At 35.0% G+C, this 23772-nt stretch overlaps 1 protein-coding gene across 2 annotated transcripts in view; it reads right to left on the reverse strand.

Moving 5' to 3' along the window:
- Nucleotides 1–23426, reverse strand: part of LOC115210931 (sesquipedalian-2) — a 49225-nt gene extending 25799 nt beyond the window's left edge. The window contains exons 1-2 of one of the 2 annotated variants that reach the window (XM_036501414.1): nucleotides 22264–23426; nucleotides 3695–3706 (exon numbers count right to left, since the gene is read on the reverse strand). In XM_036501414.1, the coding sequence (XP_036357307.1) occupies nucleotides 3695–3706; nucleotides 22264–22758 (507 nt within the window). In that variant the 5' untranslated portion in view covers nucleotides 22759–23426. The remainder of the gene's footprint in view (nucleotides 1–3694; nucleotides 3707–22263) is intronic. The other variant, XM_029779724.2, reaches the window with a different exon arrangement.
- Between the last annotated feature and the right edge of the window lie 346 nt (nucleotides 23427–23772).

The raw sequence follows: 23772 nt of genomic DNA on the forward strand, positions 1-23772 counted from the left end.
TAAGTATCTTCTATTAAAGCTTCAGGTTGATCAAAGCTTTGAGAATTGATTTGGTGAATGGAACTAAAAGAAGTCCATTATATACATGTGTGTGTGTGTGTGTATGTAGCTCCTTATCATGACATTACCTGATTGCTGTAAATGAGTGTCACTGTCATACAAGCAGTGTCATTAATTTCAAACATGCTACATAAACATGTCTGGCCATGGGGAAATATTACCTTACTTGGAAATAGGTGAGGGTTGGCAATAGGAAGGACATGTAGCTGTAGAACTAGGAAGGACATGTAGCTGTAGAAAATCTGCCTCAATAAACTTCATCTGAACCATATAAGCATGTAAAAGTGGACATTAAAATGCTGCTACTGATCTATCTATTGATAGATAGATAGATATACATATGTATATATAAACACATATGGTTACCTTATCACTGCTCTTTATGTCTTCAAAGCAATTACTATTCATTTCTCCCTCTTTCCTAAATGTGAGTAGCCATGTAGCTCCCCTACAACAAGAACCTGCTCTGCCTCACCCCCTTATCTCATACCTTAACCCTCATCAGCATAAAACCCTTCCCCTTGGGCTTCATAGTCTTGCAAGCTGTATGTAACCTTACTAATGCCAGTAGCATGAGAAAAGCAGCTAAGACATACTGCAAAGTGGTTGGCATGAGGAAGGGCATCCAGCCATAGAAACCATGCCAACCCATGCTAGCATGGAACATGGATGTACAACACATATTTAAGTGAATGCTTGTTTAACCCTTTTGATACCAACCCAGCTGAAACCACCTCTGGGTCTGTAGTACAAATGTCTTGTTTTCATAAGTTTGGAGTTAAAATCTTTCACCAAACCTTAGTCACAATTTATATTAATGATAGCTAAGTCATTTTACTAAATTCTTTGTTATATTTAAAATTAAAAGAAACACAGAGCATCTCAAAATATATACGGTAACAAAAGGGTTAAAAATACATACCATTCTGATGAGATCTAATTCTTTCTGAACTACTCATTAAAATATGACTTTTTGAAAATGGTCCTATGAATTATCTGCTTTAAAATTGCTAGCTTGTCAATAAGATTGCACCTTACTTATTTTGTTACATTTAATCAAACCTCAAAGAATTCCTCTCAACACAAGGCTATGATAATCTCCCACTACTCTTGCACATATTGTCAGCCACTAAGGAACATGCTCAAAAAATACAAATTTGCTACAGAGAATAATATGAAAGTTTTTGTAATCTCCATGACGATGAAAAGAGAGGTTTTAAATTTAAAATATCCCAGTATCAGATGCAATTCTGAGAAAAATCAAGGAAATCTTCATAAGATACTATCATATACTTAATGATTAAGTATCTTCTAAAATTCTTCCTGACTGACTGTTTCATAGTATTTTTCTCCAAAGAGGCCAAGTAGCAATAAGCAACATCATATAAAGCACACCATGTTCATTAGCTTTATTCAATTTGGTTTACGATTACATGTAATAAAACTATCAGTAAATCTTGAGCTAACACAGTCTTGTAGTAATCAAACACTATTAGAATCCACATCCAATTTTATATCTGTAGTATCTTAAATTTCATAGATTTAATACACTAAGAAGCAATATTGCACGATTATTACAGCAGCAGATGTTGTACAAGTAAAATCTGTAACATGGTTGAGTCTGTGATCCCCATGAGAGGTGGTAGCTTCTTAATGATTCTAATATCACTAGGAAAAGCATATATGCCATTACTTCAGCATCCCCATTTCTCTTAGGTCTTGAATCTAGTGAAGGCAACAGAAAATGGTGTTTGTGTGTGCACATGCACAATTGTGTGTTTTATTTTGCATAACACCAAATCTATCTATCTACAATCATAATTTAATGTCTCGTTTTCCCTCATAGCATGGATTGTACAATTTAATAGGCACCAATAAGCCTGAGTTCTGTACTGGGATCCAATGAGTGCTTTGGCATAGTTTCAAAAGTTGGATGCCCTTCCTAATACCAACCACTTTCCAGAGTGCACTGGGTACTTTTTTTTGGCACCATCACTATGTATATGTGTGTGTGTTCTACTTTCCACACCATTATATATATATATATATATATATATATATATATATATATATATATCATCATCATCATCATTTAACATCCGCTTTCCATGCTGGCATGGGTTGGACGGTTTAACTGAGGGCTGGCGAGCCAGAAGGCTACACTAGGCTCCAATCTGATCTGGCAAAGTTTCTACAGCTGGATGCCCTTTCACTCTGAGAGTGTAGTGGGTACTTTTACATGCCACTGGCTCGAGGGCCAATCAGGCAGTACTGGCATTGGCCATGCTCACACACACACATATATATATATATGTATGTATGTATGTATACATGAATTAACATCTAAATTCTGATTAATTTAAGTATGTTTACTTAATTTACTAAAATTATAAATATTAATAATGGTTTCAAATTTTAGCACAAGGCCAGCAATTTTGGGGGAGGAATAAGTCAACTATGTTGACCAAGTTCAACTGGTATTTATTTTACTGACCCAAAAAAGGATGAAAAGTAAAATTGACCTGAACAGAATTTAAATTCAGGACGTAAAGAGAGACAAAATGTCACTAAGCATTTTGCCTAGCACCATAACGATTCTGCCAGCTTGCTGCCTTAAATATAATGACGATGATGATGAGCTTGGTAGAGGCCAAATATTGTAAAAACTTTTTAAGTATGAAGTAGATTATTTATTATATATATATATATATATATATATACACATCTCCAAGCACACACACATACATATATAAACATATTAAATGTCACAGGCAGAGAATACTTACATTCAAGACTGAGTTTCTGTGCAGCAATTCCATAATAGCTGCACTGCAACTCAGAGTCCTGATGGTCAGTGTTCCATACGTCTGTCATTTAATAAATTTAGCCCTCTGTTTCTAATGATATTGGGGTCTAAATCTTTTGATGTTATACATAATTAAATACATTAAAAAAAGATAGACAGATAGATAGCTGCTGTAATCTTTTGGAACTGGAAAGCCAGACAGTGAATTATGGTAATTTAGAGGAAGAGATCTGACTGCAAGATAGAGAACCAGCTAAATAGAGTGCACTTATTACAATCAGCATTAAATTATGTCTTTGAAAACAATTCAAGAAATGGGAAAAAACAAACAAAACTTTCAGATATCTTTGGTGATGCTTTGTTAAGAAGCAGCCAACTGAATAATGGGATAAACAACTGAAAGATGTGACCTTAACAAAAACAAGTCACTGAAAAAAAAAAAAATGATTCTAGGCATGCCTTTTGCTCACAACAATAAGGAAAATTCTTTTCGTAAATGTTACTACGAAAAGGCAATTAAGCTTACTTACCTTAAATACTCACATCGTTACTATTTAGTTTCATTCTGTTAGTAAAGGGGAAATTGTCAATCAATTAGTGTTAGCATGATTAAAAAAAATGAAAGAAAAAAAGGTTGGTGGGAAGGGGAGCAAACTGCAAGCAGGCATCTGTGCTCCCTTTGATGAATGCAATGTAAACTACATCTTGGGATTATAGCTTAAAAGCAATGTTAGTCTTGTCAAGAAAAACCATAAGATTATAAAAACAAATAAAATAAATAAAAATAGAATTAGTGAAGGGATTGGTATATGTAGAATGTATACTTAATTTTTTTAAAACCTAAAGAGAGATAACGTAGCCATCATTAGTAAAAATCAAGATAGATATGTCATCTAGAATCACAATGAGATATACAAGAAAAGGGAAAATGGTTCAAGTTGAAGCAGTGAGGAAGGTAAACAATGCATGAACAAACAAACAATATCATATGACAAAAGAGGTAGGGTGCAGGAATAAGGGACTAATTTGTTATGTCTTTAACTGTTTCACATTCACTTTAATTATACCAATGACACAATGATACCAATAAGGCACATGGCATTAAGACAACTAACATGAAAAAAAAAAGTTAAAACTCCTATGCTTGAAACAGTTCTACTTGCATTTCTCCATAGCAATAGTAGACTTATCCAAAATTGTGAAACTTTCCTAGAAAAAGCTATTTTCCGCTGATTGAAGTGAGGTGTCAACAGCTTGAAACTAGCAAATATCGCCCAAACATGCAGTAATAAATGAAATGTTAAAGACAAAAAAGCAGTCAGTGCTAAATGTTAGATAGGGAGTATTTTAAGCAGTTAACTCTTTAGCATTCAGAATCTAGCAGCTTGTGAATCCATTGATGTGATTATTTACTTTTAGAATGATATTGTAGGGTAGGCCAGATCTGGCTGGTTTTTACATAAAATGAGGAGACTATTTGGGCTGGATATGGTTACTTTAAATTAATGCTAAAGAGTAAATGTAATGGGTAAGTAAGTAAATGTAATAAAAATACCTTCAAAGTTATAAGAGCCATCAAGTCTAGGGCTTAGCTCTGAAGCAGTTAAGAGGGAAACCTTTCCTTTGACACAACAAGTGTATTACAATTAACTTTCCCAGATAGACCTAGCACTTATTCCAGACAGCTATGGTGAACTAACGTAAAGTAGAATAAAGTGTTCTGACATGAAACAATATTTCTAGAACATCTGAAATCATATTTTAGGTGCAAATAACCCAAACTTGGTTCATTTCCATCACAACTTCTATTAAAGAAGGGGATGGAATATGTTAAATTTGGTTAATCTCAGTTCGTTAAGTATAGTTCACCTTACATTGATGAAAGGAATAGCTGACACAGTATAGCAATTAAAAGTTAAAAAGAATCACTGATTTATAAACAAGAACATTAATTCTTTTAATATCCAGACATGAACAGCAACATGGATAAATATACAAGAAATCATTGCTTTCCTTTTATCAGATGTCAGAGACAAAGTAATGTTTTAATACTCTGTATAGAGTATTAAAAAAAAAAGAGGGGTGAGAGAGATCAGTATAACTGATACGGCCTAGCAATCTCACTTGCTACACTGCACTAGGGAAACATTTATAGAATTGGTTTGCTTCTGTCTGATCTGGAAATGAAGAGACAACCAGAAAAATTTGCAATGCATTGATTTATGCATATGATTTATCAAATGTGGTTTTCAGTGTATTGGTAGAGTGTAATGTTGTATTTCAGTTGGTAAATTAACATCTTAGTACTGCAGTCTTGTACAGTTATCGTATTTCGTACATTTAACACAATCCAATGCGTAGAAATAAATAAATAACAAGATGGATGATGTAATAGAAGTAATGAAACCCAGAATAGAAAACAAAGGAAATAATACAGTATATATTTGCCTTAATCACTCTTTGAGCAGATTGAAGCAGTGGAAGTATGCTGGGTCCATAATTCAGAGGTCCATAGAGCAAAACTACATTCTACAAGGAAATCATTCTCATCATCATCAACATTTAACATCCATTGTCTATGCTGGCAGGGGTTGAATGGTGTGACAAGGGCTGGTAAGCTGGTGGGGTTGCACCAGACTACATTCTAATTTGGCAGGGTTTCAATGGCTGGATGCTCTTCCTAATGCCAACCACTTTACAGAGTGTGCTGGGTGCTTTTATGTGGCACTGCATAGGGTACTTTTATGTGATACCATATGGGCACTTTTACATGACTTTTACATGGCATCTCAAGGATGCTTTTATATGACACTGCATGGGTGTTTTTATGTGACACTGCATAGATACATTTACATGACACAGTACAGGTGCTTTTATATCATACTGCACTGTACCGTGCTTTTATGTGACACTGCATGGGTGCTTTTATAGGGCACACAAAGGCACTGTTACATAGCACCATCACAAGTGCTTTACACCACCAGAAGGGTCAGATACTATTTTTGATATTCATACATCACAACTAAGTTGATTTCAAATATGCCAACCACAGACACACACACACACATTTATCTACAAGGGTAGGTAAAGTTATATTATGCAATAGAAATTTATACAAAGTCACCTACTAATTGAGGTAAACCAAAATCCAAGTGGTGTAATGGGCAGAGATGATAACAACAACAGCACTTTTCACTTAATATGTAGGATCTTTGAGAATTGGAGATTGGTGCTTTATTATGGAAATTCATAAGACAGGAGTGAGCTCTATATGACAATGATATCATTACATATAAAGGAGTGTGAGGCTCAGGAAGAGAATCAGTGTTTGAGTAGCATGAAGCAAAGGTTGAATATGACTGGCAGGTATTGCGCATGTGGCGCTATGGCATGTGAAAACATGGCACCAACAGAACACATGGTATTATGACACAAATAGGGAACCTGGTACTGTGAGAAAGGAACATGTGACACTACTGAATCAATACAGACTATGTGACAATACAGGCTGTGGAACCGTATCAAACAGACTATATGATATTCTGCTATAAGTTACTATCAAAATATTATGTTACCTATATGAACTTCATTGCAGACTACATGACACCAAGATAAGAATATAGATCAGGAATGGGCAACTTTTTTGAGAAGTGGGCTGCAGGGGGCATTGTTTATCATTAGGTGGGCCTACTAGTAAAAAAAGTCAAGGTTATTTTTCACTGAAGGTGCCATTCACAAAGTCTCTTGGTCTGCAGATTGACCATGGCTGATATTGACTATACATTTTGATAGCAATGTGATATTCACATGGTCAATATAACATTATAGATTATGTGACTATGATGAAAATACAAGCCATGAGATATAATGATATTAATATAAAGCCTGTGTTACTATATCATTATAGAGTATGCTACTGTCAATATAGGTAGGGTATGTGATGCTATAATATTGTAAGCTTGTAAAGTATGGTATTACATTGACACTGATTGTGATAATTGCCAGTGTTAATTAGAAAAAAAACATGTTATGAAGCTAGGAATGTTATGTTGTGTTTGATAAAGCTTGAACAAAGAAAGACACATAGCTGAACTGATGGAAACAGATGTAATACTAAAACAGGACATTTATAAACAAGATTAAAAATTGAAATTATTATTGTGAGAACTCTACGTATATTACTCCTTTATAGGATCAATAAGGATGAATATTAACAAAATTTACCCACAAATTATCAGCTGGGACAAAAATATACTAGAAGATTGGTATGATTCAAATATATCCGGATGAATACCAAATTCTCAGTTCTTTAATTTATGTCATAAATAAAACAAAATTTTTTTTAAATAATTATTTCCAGTTAGATTTTTGAAGATTCCTGAATAAACAATGTCAATCCTAACTTAACAATTAACATTATTTGTCTAAGGCAAATAAGGAATATGTTATTCAAAGAATGTTAATAGATCTCATAATCAAATGTCTTTTTTATATCCTGTATGAGAACCAACTATTTCATGATGATCATCATCATTATTGTTTTAATGTCCACTTTCCATGCTCACATGAGTTGGATGGAATTAGTTCAGTTGGATTTCGTATGACTGGATGCCCTTCCTGTCACTAACCCTTACCTGTTTTCAAGTAAGATAATATTTACCCTTGATTAGATTGGTCTCATGGAAAATTGGAAATGAAGGGCACTGCTTACATGACAATGACGACTATCACAAGATGCCAAGGCAAGGAGACAGTGGCACACTCACACACAATGGGCTTAGGTTGGAAACTAAGTTCTTGTACAACTTTTTTATATAAGTTAATTTATTTATTGATTTATATATAAGTAAATGCAATATCTTTTGATTGAATATTTTTATCATTTCAGAGCTTAAGTTTGAAAAATGACCCAGCAAATGACTCACTCTCTCTTGTGAACAGCTATGTACTTTGTTACTGTATGGTTACAAGTCTGGCCTAAATGCTGGACAATTGTAATGTTGTATCAACTAAGCATTTGGAGAAGACACATCTAGTTGTTGCACAGCCTACAATTGGTTTAAGAAGTTTCAGTGTGGCCAAATTGATTCCAAGATCAGACAAGAAGTGGTCGACCCTCATTTATTGACAATGACTGTTTGTGTGCTTGTGTCAAAGCTGATCCACACCTGACGTCACACGAGCTGACCGATAAGTTTGGCATCAGCTATACAACGATTTTGCATCACTTGCAGGAAAAGGGCAAAGTCAGCAAAATGGAGGTATGGGTTCAACATAAATTGACAGACTTTGACCATCAACACTGCACAGACACCTGCATGACACTACTGTCCAAGAAGTGTTATTTTGATTGGCTGAACAAAGTAGTTACTGCAGATGAGAAATGATGTCTGTACTCAAACATGACATGCAAAAGAAGCTGGACAGACAAGGGTGCAACTGCATAACCTCAAGTGAAGGCCGACCTGCATCAAAAGAAGCTTATGGTTTGTGTCTGGCGGGATGTGAAGAGTGTGATTCACTGGAAAATGTTGGAATGCAATCAGACCATCAACACTCAAATATACTGTCAACAACTGTAATGGGTGGCAGACATGATTGCACAAAAACGTCCAGAATTGACTGATGTCATGTTGCTTCATGATAACACCTAACTACACATTGCAAATCTCACCCATGAAAAACTTCTGGAGCTGGAGTGGGATGTTCTCCCTGATCCACCTTACATGCCCGACTTGGTACCAACAGACTACTACCTATTCTGGGCACTGCAAAACTTCTTGAATGACAAAACATCCACAACTGATGATGAACTGAAAACTGCAGTTGGAAACTTGCCAACTTCTTCGATAGCAAACCAGTTGAATTTTACAGCAAAGGTATCCATGATATATCCCATTGTTGGGAGAAAGTATTCAAAAATGATGGTGACTATATTAATGTTTGATATGTGCTTTTTACTGCATTGTTCAAAAAGTTATGTGAGAACTTTGTTTCCAACCTAATATTAATTTCAGTCTACCAAATCCATTCACAAGGTTTCAGCAAACTTCTTTCCACACAGCCAAACTGATGTCTAATATTTCATGAGTAAAAGATATATATTAAAAAAAAATTTAAAACAAAACAATCAACACTTCTCTCAATAACATTATAATCTTTCTAATATACATAGTAATAGTTTGCTTTAAAGATTATCTGAATGGAATAAATCATACATAACAGAAACAGTGATTTTTAACTTCATTATCACACCTCTAAATATTGTCCAATCAACTGATTACCATAGTATCAGGAGGCAGAAATTTGAATTATCAAAATGATTACAAATTACTCTTTAGCATACTATTTCAGTTATGGATATGCTGGGATGCTACCTTCAAAATAGCCAGAAGTACAACTTCATACCATGGTAATGATATAATTCTTTCAAATTTTGGTGCAAATACAGCAATTTTAGGAGGAGGGGGTAGTTGATTACATTGACCCTGTATCTGACTGGTACTTTATTATGCTGACCCCAAAAGAACAAAAGGTAAAGTTGACCTTGATGGGATTTGAGCACTGTACATAAAGTGCAGGAAGAAATGCTGCAAAGCATTTTGTCTGATGTGCTAATGATTCTGTCAGCTTGCCATGATAAAATAAAGGTAAAACATAGGTGCTATTGATTTTAGTTGTTCAGTCGGAGAACATTGAACCATAGAGGACAGGACGATAGAGATATGTTGCAGACATACTGAAGTCATACTAATATCGATGCTGATATGATGCCTACATTGGTGGTCAGTATTGTCCATTCAACTCCCCCCACTCCAAACGCTAAATACTTCTATTTATAAGATGTGCTGAACACAAGAGAAGATATAAAATGATATGAGTTAGTTTTTGCTTTAGTTGAGCTATTTCATTTGTTTTGCTATTACCAATGGGAAAAGCGTAAATGCACAATTCTAATTTTGCACTTCCTTTGAAAAGTTCCCTTTTATTTGTGAAAACCCTTAATTATATCTAAGCAAGATGAAAATATGTTGCTTGATATTCTGACAAGTTAATTCACCTTGACGTAAACTTCATTTATTAATTTTTATTTAAACTCAGAATTCATGGGGTAACATAGTTTTAATGGTAACAAAGATTATCTGGCTACAAAGAAAAGGTATAAAATAAACACTTGAAAAATGTTTTAAATAAATGCTGGTATGGAGGTACCTTTTATCTTTCACTTGTCCCAGTCACTAGACATTTTAGTCAAATGTATCAATTCCAGTATTTATTGTTTTAAAACCTGGCCTTTATTCTATTGGTCTCTTTTACTGAACCACTAAGTTAAGGGATGTAAACACATCAGCACCAGTTGTCAAGCGGTGGGAGGGGGACAAACACAGACACAAATATATATATATATATATATAAGGGGCTTCTTTCAGTTTCCATCAACCAAATCCACTCACAAAGCTTTGGTCAGCCCAAGGCTATAGAAGATACTTGTCCAAGGTGCCATGCAGCAGGACTGAAACCAGAACTATGTAGTTAAGAAGCAAGCTTCTTACCACACAGCTATGCCTGCGCCTAAAGAAGTTTGCTTTACAACCTCGTTGTTTTCAGTTCAGTACTAGTTTGCATTGCATCTTGGTTACATGTCTTCTACCAAAGCCTTGTGAATGATTAATAAACAGAAACTGTGTGGAAGCCAGTTGTGTGTGTGTATGTGCATGCATGCTCAAATGTGTGCATATTTGTTTTACATGTCTGTTTTGATATCTCTCTTTAAACTGACACAACTTGAAAAACAACAACGATACTTAACACATATACATAAGACAACTAGCAGCTATTACAATAGCTTCCCACCTATCATACTACAACACAAAGATAACACTGTCAACATTTTCATGCAACTGGCGCATTGAATGCACATATAACAGATTAAAAGAATTACCTTCATAATAAATAGGTCAAAGTACAAAATTCCAAGAAATAACTATATTTACTGGAAATACCCACAAAGATTTTTAATATGGTGTTGGGCATAGGAAATAGTATTATTACACAACCTGTTTTGATTCATGAACTTGTGTGATTTACTTAAAGTTTGGATCAGTGTAAAATATTGCTAGACTCATAACCACCACCTAAAGAGAATGTGTGCAGCATAACTGAAACACATGCAATCTTTTTAGTTATTGGATTGTAGTCATGCTGGAGCAACACCTCAAAGGGTTTCTAATCAAACAGATTGATTCCAGTCCTTATTTTTTTAAAGTCTAGTACTTGCTCTATCAGCCACTTTTGTCAAATTGCCATGTTACAAGGACATGAGACAACCAACATTGATTGTTAAACAGTGGTGGGACACACACACAGAGTTTCTGTCTACCAAATCTATTCATTAGCCTTTGGTCAGCCTTCTAGTTTGGAAGCAAATTTCTTACTACACAGCCACACTTGTAGGAGATTGAATTATGTTTAAACAGTAATACACACACACATACATACATAATGGGCTTCTTTCAGTTTCCATCTAGTAAACCCACTCATAATGCTTTGGATGGCTTGGGACTACAGTATCAACATTTGCCTAAGGCACCACACAGTGAGACTGAACCTGGAACCATGTGGTTGGGAAGCAAACTTTTTGCCACAGCTATGCCTTTGTTAATAACAAATGAAAACCCTAGAGCAATTGTTTTCAATGTTGGGCCTGGAAAAATGTTGAGGGTGCCTGAGAAAATTTTGAGAGGGCCTTGGAAATTTTCTGGATTGCAAACAAGCTGTTTTTAGTATTCAATTTGTAGTCTTCACCAGCATTGCTAAAAGATTTTTCCAAAACATGACAAATGTTTATCTCGAAACGTTACAAATGTAACAAATAAAATTCCAAAATGTAACAAATCTACGAAATGCTCTTTATGAAAGCATTAACTGATACAAAGAATGAGACTATATTTGAAGCCATCAAATCTTATTTCAAAGGGAAAGAAATCCCATTATTGAATCTGCTGGAAATTGCTACAGATGGTGCAAATGCAATGACAAGTAAACACAATGGATTTATAGTGAAACTGACCCCCCCACCCCCACTGCATCAACCATTGACAACACCTTGCTGCTAAATCACTCAATAGTGAAAAGGAGAGTACCCTCCAATTGGTGATTTCATCAGTCAATTTTGTCAAAGCCAATGCTCTCAACGAAAGGCTATTTTCACAACTCTGAGAAAATGAGGAGCACCAAACGCTTCTATTATATACCAAAGTTCGATGGCAGTCAAAAGGCGACTATCTTACATGACTTGTACAAATATGGGATACACTTCTGCTTTTCATTGAGAACATGGACCTTCAAGCAAGCTGGCAGAAGCAAAAAGAAAAAAGCAAACTTCCTTCTTGAAGCAAAGATATAACATAAAGGCAAGAATTTTCTACCTTCCTGACATTTTCTTGTAGGTCAATACCTTAAATAAATCGATTCAAGGATGTGGTGCAATGATAGTGGACTGTACAGAGAAGAGATGGTCATTCATAAACAAGCTTGGTTTATGGGTAATTCAGCTTCAATGGGGCGAAATTTGCCTTTTTCAGTCATCTTGTTAAAACAGAACCATCAGAAGTTGTAATCATCAGTTGTGTCAGCCATTTGAAGAGCTTGCAAATGGATATAAGAAGACGCTTCCAAGATATACTCAACTTGAAGCCACCAAAGTGGCTTTTTGACCTTCATCATTATGATGTTATTAGCAAGCAAGATTTTAATTCCAGCTTGCAGCCAATCATCCTGATCTTAAGGAAGAATGCAATTTTAATGATGAGGTTGGATAGAGAAGGTCTTTGTGGTTGGCTGCATGTAAAAACAACATTTCCAACACTTTTTCATGAAGCAATCCTCTGCTTTGCAACATCCTGGTTAGTTGAAGCTGGATTTTCCACAGTGAGTGACATTTTCACAAAAAAATGTAATGCTCTTCAAATTGTGAAAATAGGAGATTTGCATCTCAAGTTGAACCAATTCTTTGATAATAACCTAACTGCAAAACACTAACTGCAAAGTGGCCATTAAGTTGCTTCTTCATTTCTTGTAAATAAAAATGTAAATATAATTTTCTTCTATTTTTAGATTTTTTTTTTTTTGCTTGCAGGTTCCATAAACAAGATATTAAAACACTGATGTAGTATTTATTTAATGATTGTGATTGTACAATTACTACTTTATGGGGTTTATATTCCGGAAGAAGTTCAGATAACTGGTTTAGAGGTCAGTGGGCCTGGGATTTTTTGATCATAAAAAGTGGGCCTGAAGGTGAAAAAGGTTGAGAACCACGTGATAATGCGGTGAAAGCACAAAATATATTGCTTATAATATCTTAAATATGTGAAATGAATTTGACAAATGAATCCAGCAAATAAAGTTACTTAGTTTCAGAGGTTTTAGTCAATATGTCTAAAATGATACTGTATTTGTTTGGATATGAGAAAATAATAGATAACATGAGCTGAGATAGTCACTTAAGTTTGTAAATAATGGCTTTTTGGTGCAGATGTAGATCAAGTGGAAGAAATCAAGAAGTTATATAGTACATATATAGGCTCTACAAAGAAGCTGACAAACAAGGACAGCTGTAGAATCATAAATCATAAAAGCCTTTCTAATTAATGTTATTAGTGTTACAATTTTTATCTAAAACATGAAGACATACTAGAATATTCCATTCACTATAGACTAATAGTTTCTTTGTCATGTACAAGATAATGAGTTTAGCAGGAGCAACGAACTGACAACGATAAATATGATATACATGCAATCATGAGGAATAGTAATGTTATCTAGAATGTAATAGCAAGAGTGGAGTGCAAGGGAATACATGTAATTTGAATCCATAGAGAATTCAGAACTGTAAGTCACACCACAAAGAGAAAGGTAAGGGAGCAGCAATCAAAACCATAATGAAATTCATTATAAGTAGAGGTTTGGAGTTCCAGAAAATTATATGATGTATTTACTCTCATTTGATATAAAGAATTGTCTTTAAAAGGAGGATGTAGATTAGTTACTAATTGGTTTACAATCCTTCATTACAATCTTGCCATAATTAAAACATAGCCATTCTAAAATTCTGAAAAAGGGTAACAATGAACATTGTTGTGTGGAGGGGGTTGAAGCATGCAGTTAGATGTAAGTCTGAAGCCTATTTGTCAGGTATGTGGAAATACTGAAGTAACTTTTATAGTCAAGGCTAGAAAATATTCAAGAAAAGGGTTATTAAAATCACTGTTCAGTATCAGTTTAAAAAGTAAAACTGATAAATGCTTTACAAACAGGCAATTTTAAAACTGATTTTTCGTATATGAGGGAAAAAAGTGGAGAGAACTTATGTGGTAAAAAAAAAATAAAATATTCGGTCATGTTTAACCCTTTAGCATTTAAACCGGCCATATCTGGCTCAAATATTCTACCTGCTTTATGTCTGAAGTGACCAGATCTGACCTCTCAAACCTTCCCTACAATGTCATTCAAAAAATATACTATCACATCACTGAAATCTTGAAATTACAAGATGATGTATGAACTAATTCAAAACAATATGAATAAAGAAGCATTACATTTGATAATAATCCAAATGCTAAAGGGTTAAATATTCAGTATGTTGGCTCTCCTTTAGCTATATCCATCAAATCTAACAAAAGAAATGTCTTGAGAAAATGAAAACTTGTCAATTTTAATTCTGATTTAGAGTGAGACTCAAATATAGGTGGTGGCAATAATAACAAACATGAAGTGGGACTTTGATATGATTTCAGAGAATATCAGTGATGAAGATAGAGGCAAAGTGAGTGGAAGCATCATCATCATTTAATATTTGTTTTCCATGTTGATATGGCTTCGATGGTTTGACAGGTGGTGAACCAGAGGACTGAGCCAAGCTATACTGTCTGCTTTGGCATGGTTTTTATGGTTGGATGTTCTTCCTAACACTAAACACTTTTACAGAGTGTATTGGGTGCTTTTTATGCGGAACCAACAAGGTCACCAAGTAAGCTGCAAGACAAAACCCTGCAAATGTGGGGTGGTTAGTAGTACTGAGGGAATAAATTAAATTTTTTTTCATTGGTTTGGTCTAGAAGAAGGAACTGTGTCTATGACTATTGCAGGCTCTCTGAGACTGGCAAGTCTGATGCCATTAACATCCCGAATAAACAGTTGCAATTTGACAATTGCCAGAAAAGCATGGGCAAGTAAGAAATTCTTGCAGGTTAATGTTTTGGCAAGGAAGGACTGGACACGGTGGTCAGTGTGGAGGCTAGGAGGAGTGAAAACAGTATGGATGATGAGAAGTGGAAAGATGAGAGAGTTTGGAGTGTGTGAGTAACAGCACAATATTAGTGAACTCAGATGAACTGAAGTCACTGTTGAAATAAAAAAAAGGCAGAGAGAGGAAACAGCACATCCATGGGCAGAATTTGGACTGTATTTAAGAGCCAGTTCATACCAAACAGTTAAGTGGCCTTTCTTTGGGTGCTGTCTTGGATGTCTGTGCGTCTAGTAATAGTATACCCCAGATGTTAGAACTACTTTATTGTAAGAGGGTTAGTAGTTGTTGGGATTAAAGAATTTTATGGTTTCAAAGAGAAAAACAAGTCTTTGAGATGTAGTCTCTGCAATACTAAGGATGGGCATTCACAAAGAGAGATCCTCAGTGATAGTGAGGCCTGGCAATAGAAGTGATAACACCAATTTTAGTCAGGCATTGTTCATGATCGTAAAGGGGAAGAACTGGAATACAATAATGTTTACTTGATATCTAGAGTGGTTGGTGTTTTTTTTATGCTGAATGGAATAAAAATTGGCACAATTTCATTAGAAGATGCTTCTGAGATCTCTCTCTCTCTCCCCTCTTCTTTCTCAAAGTAAACAAAAAAGTGATGGTTGCCATGGTAATCACAGGAATCACTAGAATAGATACAACACTAATTAACAATTCTGAATAGATGATATTAAAAAAATATATATATATATATATATATATATATATATATATAATATATATATATATATACTATATATGTATATGTTTGATATAGCATGTCTATTGTTTAGTGTTGCTATAACTATACTGGACTTCTGTGTAATCAAACAGAATCAGGAACTATAAACAGCTACCAAGACGATTTTAATGAGAGTTCTTGTTTTTAATCCTGATGTTGAAAGGAATATTTTATTTTAGAGATATCAAAGGTTAGGATTAAAACTTACTTGCAAATTGAACATTAACAGGACTCGCAAAATTAATGATCCATTCTCAATCTAAGCAATTTATGATATATATATATACCCACATACACCTACAGTGGATTAATATGGGTGAGCCCACAGAGGCAGTTATCCTGGGTACTCTTTTACCCTTTTACTTGTTTCAGTCATTTGACTGTGGCCATGCTGGAACACCGCCTTTAGTTGAGCAAATTGCCCCCAGGACTTAATCTTTGTCAGCCTAGTACTTATTATATCAGACACACAAACATATACAAACACATACATATATATATATACATATATGCGACGGACTTCTTTCAGTTTCCGTCTACCAAATCCACTCACAAGGCTTTGGTTGGCCCGAGGCTATAGTAGAAGACTATTGACCAAAGTGCTACACAAATGGGACTGAACCCAGAACCATGTGGTTCATAAGCAAACTACTTACCACACATTAAAAGTAGAAAAAAACCCAAAATAGTAATAAAAAAAGCATGCCCTCCCGCCAATATATGTCAGCCACTAAGTGCTGGAAATTCCATTATGTTTCTATGTATGTGTATGCATGTATCTAGATATCTATAGACACAATCACAAAAACAACAAAATGTATAACAACATCAAAGAAATGCTGGTAAAAGAAATGTCAAAAGGGGGATGTATTAAAAGAGTTCATCACCTTTTTTGGAAAAAGACAGCCAGTGAAATAGACCATGACATGTAAGAACCAGCAGGGATCAAAAGAAATGTAAGACAAAGATGTGTGCCATTGCCATACCTGTTTAATATCTACACTGAGTATATATTCAGAGAGTCCAAATAAGATTGAAGAATGGTATCAACAGAAACAGTATAAGATATGCTGATACAGTATTTTTGGCAGACAGCAGTGAGAAATTATAAGAAACTGATGTTGTAAAAGTGCAGAGTGACAAGAAAGGTATAAATATGAATATGTAAGACAAAACAAAAGGAAGCAAATTTAACCCTTCAGCATTGAAACTGGCCATATCTGGCTGAAATATTCTACCTGTTTTATATTCAAACACCCAGATGCAGCCTCTCACACCTACCCTGCAATGTCTGTCTTAAATTAATCATGTATTATCTTGTAGCTTTGAAAATCTCAAAGCTACAAGATAATGCATGATTAATTCAAAACAATGTGAATAAATAAGCATTACATTTGACAGAATAATCTGAATGCGAAAAGGTTAAAGAATGGACAGAAGCTTGAGCAAGTAAAAAACTTTAATTATGCTAAATGATAAATTAGGAAGATTGGTGTGGTAAAGATTAAACTGGTGTGGAAAAGATTAAACTTGATTAAATAAGGCTATAACAACATTTATTAGAATGAAAAAGATCTTCACCTCAAAAGACATAATACTGCATCTACAACTGAGGCTTGTAAAGTGTTATATTCTGCCAATTGTCCTCTATGGGGCAGAAACTTGGATGATATGCAAAGCTATGGAGAAAAAGCTAGAAGCCTTTGAGGTGTGGATCTTTTTGCAGATTGGGCTGGATGAGCTGGAAAGACAGGGTAATGAATGCTGCAGTACTAGAAAAGCTGAAAGTCTAAAGACACCTAATGTTAAGAAAGAAGTTCAAAAAAATATATTTTGGACACAGAATGCATCATAATTCATTGCCCAAGACTATCCTGACAGGGACTGTTGTGGGGAAGATATTTGCGAAATGACAACGTTAACCCTTCAATATTTAGACTGGCCAGATCAGGCCTCCCACACCTACCATACAATGTCATTTTAAAAATAAACAATCACATCATCAGAATCTCAAAGCTACGAGATAATGCATAATTAATTCAAAGTAATCCTTTCTACTAAATGCACAAGACCTGAAATCTTAGGGGGGGGGGGTTAGTCGATTACATTGACCCCAGTGTGTGACTGGTACTTATTTCATTGACCCCCAAAAGGATGAAAGGCAAAGTTGACCTTGGCAGAATTTGAACTCGGAACATAAGAATGGATGAAATGCTGCTAAGCATTTTGTCCAGCATGCTAACAATTCTGCCAGATCACCATCTTAAAATTAATTCAAAACAATGTGAATAAATAAACATTACATTTGATAGTAATCTGAATGCTAAAAGGTTAAAGAATAGACTGAAAACAAGAATCTGGCTGATTATATACATTTCAGCACAACACAAAGGGAACTGGAGTCTTGGCAAGTCAACCACATGTATTTATGTATGTATGTATGTGTGAGAGAGCATGGCCTAGTAGTTAGGGTGTTGCACCTACAATTGTGAGATCATGGTTTCAGTTCCTGGACCAGGTGACGCGTCATGTTCTTGAGAAAAATACTTCATCTCTGCTATGTGATCACCAAGCAACGCTGATTTGATGGAGGGATTGAACTAATGTACAGCACATATATTTAATCACTATAAACAAATCATTTGTGCAGGTTGTTCAGAAAGAAATTGCAGAACCATCTTTCTTGGGAAGAGAGACTACTATCATGTATGTGTCTATGTGTGTGTGTGTGTGTGTGTGTGTGGTGTGTGTGTGTGTGTATATATATATATATATATATATATATATATATATATATGTATGTATGTATGTATGTTTGGGAGACTTTGTTAAAGAAGTCCCAAGTGATACAAGTAGAGGGGACCTGCAGAAGAGAAGGAAGACATGGGAAGAACTGGTAAAAACTGATCTTAGAAGGCTGAATGTTATGATAAAGGTGACAAAAAACCAGGACAAATGGGGAGAGTTTGTGTGGGAGAAAATTCATCCAAACCAACCAAGTATTAAAAAAAAACAATGGATATAAAAATGATGATACACAATCTTTTGATGTGATCAAGCTTGTTCTTTTAAATTGCTGATAGTATGAAAAATATTCAAATATTAATGAATGTGGCTGAGCGATCACTGATAAGATAGTTCTGCCAATTTAGATAAATTACTCGTGAATGTGTCTAATAGTTGTTGTAGACTATCACACAAGAGCTTCTCAAATCACACAAACCAACAAGAGAATCTCTATGCAGTCTCTCAGCATGAAAAAAAAACAGTCATATATTCCCCAGATCTTTACTTTTACAGAAGAACATGTTTGTTAATATTCCTAGTACCTAATGTCTAGAGAAAAAGATATGGTGGTTAAAGCGGCAATGCCTTTCTCCATTAACTATATTTGATCAAAGTAGTTAGCATTGTTGATGCTTCTGTGGAATTACTACAAGGGTCAGAAAGAAAATGAAGATAGGCTGAGAGTTCCTAGGAGAAAGAAGTCCAACCTAACCTCAGACATGGCCAGATTATAATTCATGGCACATAGATAAGTTCCTTTTAGAAAAATCCAGCCGACTCACATTAGTCTTTTGAATTAAAATAGCTCACTTGAATGATTTAAAACCTTACAACAGGGATTCTCAACCATTTTTTATCTATGGACTCCTTTGATTACTATTTTATTTTGGTGGTCTCCCATAGCCACTCAATGTTTAAAAACTAGTTTTATAGAAACTTCTTTCAAAATTCATATTTTCTTTTACACACATTAACTTATGTAGTTTGAACTATGTAAAATGTCAGAGAAACCTGTTTCTTGCAATACATAAATGAAAATCAAAATTTTTTTTTGGGCCTCTAAAATACTATTGTGGGTCCCCAATTTACTATTTTGCTATGTGGATCCCAAAAAATCTTATATCGACCCTCAGGGGCCATATGAACCCCGATTGAGAATCACTGCCTTGTAGGAATGTGAGCTTCATAATACACACACAAATATATATATATTTGTATATATAAGTTTGACTTTGAGCTCATAGTTTTATACTTGGTTTTAAGGAGCATGTAAGACCTCTTCTGTGGACAAGTCGCAGCCTGCTGCAAGGTCAACTTATTTCAGCTGAATAAAATGGAGCAATGTGAAATGAAGTGACTAGTTCAAGGACACAACACACTACTTAGTTTACAAATTTAACTGACGATTTAACAATCGGAATCCTAATACTCAAAACAGTAGGCCTGTCATATTTAGATATATGTGTATATATATTTTATGGATATTTCATGTTAGGCAATACGTAGTGTTTACTAGTCTTCAGAAATAATATTTATTTGTTAAGCTTTAGCAGGACAAAGCTTCCGAGGAAAGTGAAACAGCTGCATTACAAACAGGATTAAAATGAAGGAAATTTAGTTATTATTTTCTTAGAAGCGTGGTTTAACGCGGATTCTAGCGTCAGACGAAAATGCGTTGCAGAATTTGATTGATGGCACTTTATATACTGTGTTCAAAACCTCTAGAAGTAAACTTTCCTTCCTTTCTTTGAATTTAATCCACTATACTGTCACTCAAAATTAGTAGCTTTGCGCTTATACATTCATATTTGCAAAAACGGGCGAAGGTAAAGAATAATGGTTAGGGTTAAGGTTTTTGTTTCGCCGAAGGCAGATGGTGTGCGTATTCTTTACCTCCGCCTAAAAGCGAATGAGTGTTTTGTGACTAATAGATTCTTATAGGATCTTTTTCAGATTAAAACTTGTGGTTGGAAGAAAACGAAAATGATCCCATAATATATATATATATATATATATATATATATATATATACGGAAAGAATAATTTTGTTGAATTGGATGTTATACTGGAGAAAAAAGAGGGTGTAATACGAGACGCTATTACATTTACATATATATATATATATATATATATATATATATATATAATATATATATATATATATATATATATAATAGAGCTACACATGAATTTGTATACAGACAGCATGCTCAGATCTTGTATGAAATAAACAGCAGCGATGTCAACAAAGACAGGTTATTTAAAAACAGTCATGGAAGGACTGAAACAGTTTGATTTTCGATGACTGTTTTTTTTAAATGTTGATAACGGGGCGTGTGAGCTATAATAAAAGCATATATCTAATTCGATGACTTAGCCTATGGGTCTTTAAATTGAGCTTGATGTTCGTCAAATCTCCTAAGAAAACAAATAATGGAAAATAAAATTTGAAAACTTTATCTGTGAAAGAATGTCTAAAACTAAGTTTATATTTCAATAATGTTATTCTTTTTATAAAGTAGTTTCCCCCCACCTATCCATTACATTTCTATTGTAGATGGGATTTTTTTCTATTCGACAAACAGCTTATTCATTTCTGTAATAGAGCCCGGGTAATCAAAAGCGTGCCTGTTCAGTCAGATGCGTGATTAATTTCTAAAAAGTCCAGGAACACTTCATTCCCTACCACCTCCACTACAACATGACTAATGCTGACATCATAACAACGATAAAAATGAAAATAATTTCTTTAGATGATTTTTCTTCGGCGGGAACTTGTTGATTACATTTACCCCTATCGACCTCAGAAAGGCCAAGTGAAAATCAAGTGGGATTTTAACTCAGAACTTATAGAGGGTGAACACAAACAATAATCCCAACGCTCTTAGATTTCGCCATAAATGAATTTGGTTAGGGGTAAGAGACCAGTTTTGCAGGAGAGGGACTGATTATCGATTAATATTAGTAATAGTAACAACAACGATTCGAATATTCTTTCTCATTGATTAATTGAAGGTAAACATTAAGGCAAAACACACACACAAAGGAAAGCTCTAATCAATAGATATTTTTAAATAGAGAGTATTTTGTGCAAACATCTAAGGATGAAAGGAAACTAACGAAAAGTTAGATATTAATTGACTGATACAGGCTTTGTAGTTTTCGTTTCTCTTTTCGGTATTTTATGACAAACCAGATGGAGATTTGGCTAATGCTTGAACTTCAGCCAAATCATCCTAAAATAAAGCCAGCCGAACCTCCGATATAAGCACCTTCGGTCGAAAATCGGCATTCATTGCCTGAAAATCTCTGGCTTTCAAGGGATAGGTTTGCTGGAGAGAAAGAGAGAGAGAGGGAGAAAGAGAGTGAGTGTGTGTGCGTGTGTTTAGTAGGATGACGAACGGAAATATTCCTCCGTATATATCGCCTGAAATATTTTCTGGCACAATATCACTGGTTTTAATTTTGATTTCAGTTTTGAACGAATTTAAAAAATCAGCTATAGTGGGCGGACTTAAGGAATAACACAAGGGTGACTGGGAAATAGAAATCAAAGACTTTGCTCACCTCTTCTAGTTGTCTTTGTAACTCGGTAACCATCATCTTTAGGTAGTCGTAGCTAGCACAAGTAAGAGCTTTCATCCAACTTTCCATCTCTTCTTGGGTGTTGGAACTCAGGACGTATGTCCGGGCACCCGATCGTGGGAAGACTATTTCGAATGTGAAAGATTCCCCAGATGTAGCCCCACCATTTCCTGTGGAAGATCCATTATTACAACTACCGCAGCTGTTGATGTGGTGAGCTGCAGCAAGTTCAATAGTACATCCTTCGAGTACTACTACCCCCATTGGTTCCTTATCGTGTTTCTTTTCATAGTAGAACAAAAGATTGCCCTTAAGAATGAACCATCGGCGCTGAAATGATTTGTTTAGTTCTCCTTTCTTTTGAAGGTATCCCTCTTTATCCGAGGACCTATTCGAGTTAGCGAAGTGTATTAAACTCTTCTCGTTGATTTTCATTTTCTTTTTGAAATTTTTTACTTTACTAACACGTTGGTTCATAGTTGAGAAATAAAATAATTGAATCCAGGCCGGCTGCTAGCCGCCACGCCACCTCTGAAAGACTGTGTGTTGTTTCGGGCGAAGCAAAGGAGTGTATCACTGCCGGGAAACGTAATCTGCTGTAGTTTTGATGGCATGCTGCTTCTACCTGGAACATGATGCTGCTGATGGCGGTGGTGGTAGTGACTGTAGTAGTTTGATTGGCGATAGTGTTGGTGATGGTTGCAGTCGTGATAACAACAATGATTCAGAAAGGGTTTGGGGTATCTAAAACAAGGGGAATTTGTGAAGGAACTGCCAGAAAAAATAGGGTTATGTTGATATTGCACGCGTTGTGACAAGGATTGCGTCCTTGTCAGCATCAACACATTCATCCTTCGACCACCCCAGTAATATATCTTCCTGGATTTTTCCAATTACCCTTCGACATTGATACGCTATCAAATTTCTGATAAGAAGGGGGCGGTGCCCAAATAATATCACTGTTAGCAAGCAATTTTCTTTCTTTGCTTCTGTCACTTACAGGAGTCAGCAGCGGATATGACGTGGCGGAAGTAGTGCTTGACACGACCAGCAATATTTTTAACTAATGTTTATTCCGGAATTAAAACATAACTCATTCATATAATTGTTCTTTTAACGCAGAATAAATCGTTAGAGCGTCAGATAAAATATCATTAAGTATTTCTGTTGGTAGAAGATAAAGGACGTGTATACCACTCATTTCTTCAAAAGTTTTATTTTCGAATTTCTATGTTTTCGATATAGGAAAATACGATATTGCCCCAAAATCATGTTTTTGAAATGTTAATTTCCCTCACCTCACTCCAATTTATTAATTTTTAACTGTCGAATTTCGTTTTTTAAAACACGTAGAAGAATACAGAGATTACGAATCTGGGAATTGTTTTTTAATTTAAATTTTTCTGAGAGAAACACTCGATGCCCCTTTCTCCACCTATCACCTCCCCGCTTTCAAAAAACTAAAAACTCATTCATCTGATGTTTCACGCA

Source organism: Octopus sinensis, linkage group LG1 (genome assembly GCF_006345805.1).
Source record: "Octopus sinensis linkage group LG1, ASM634580v1, whole genome shotgun sequence".
NCBI classification, from domain to species: Eukaryota; Metazoa; Mollusca; class Cephalopoda; order Octopoda; family Octopodidae; genus Octopus; species Octopus sinensis.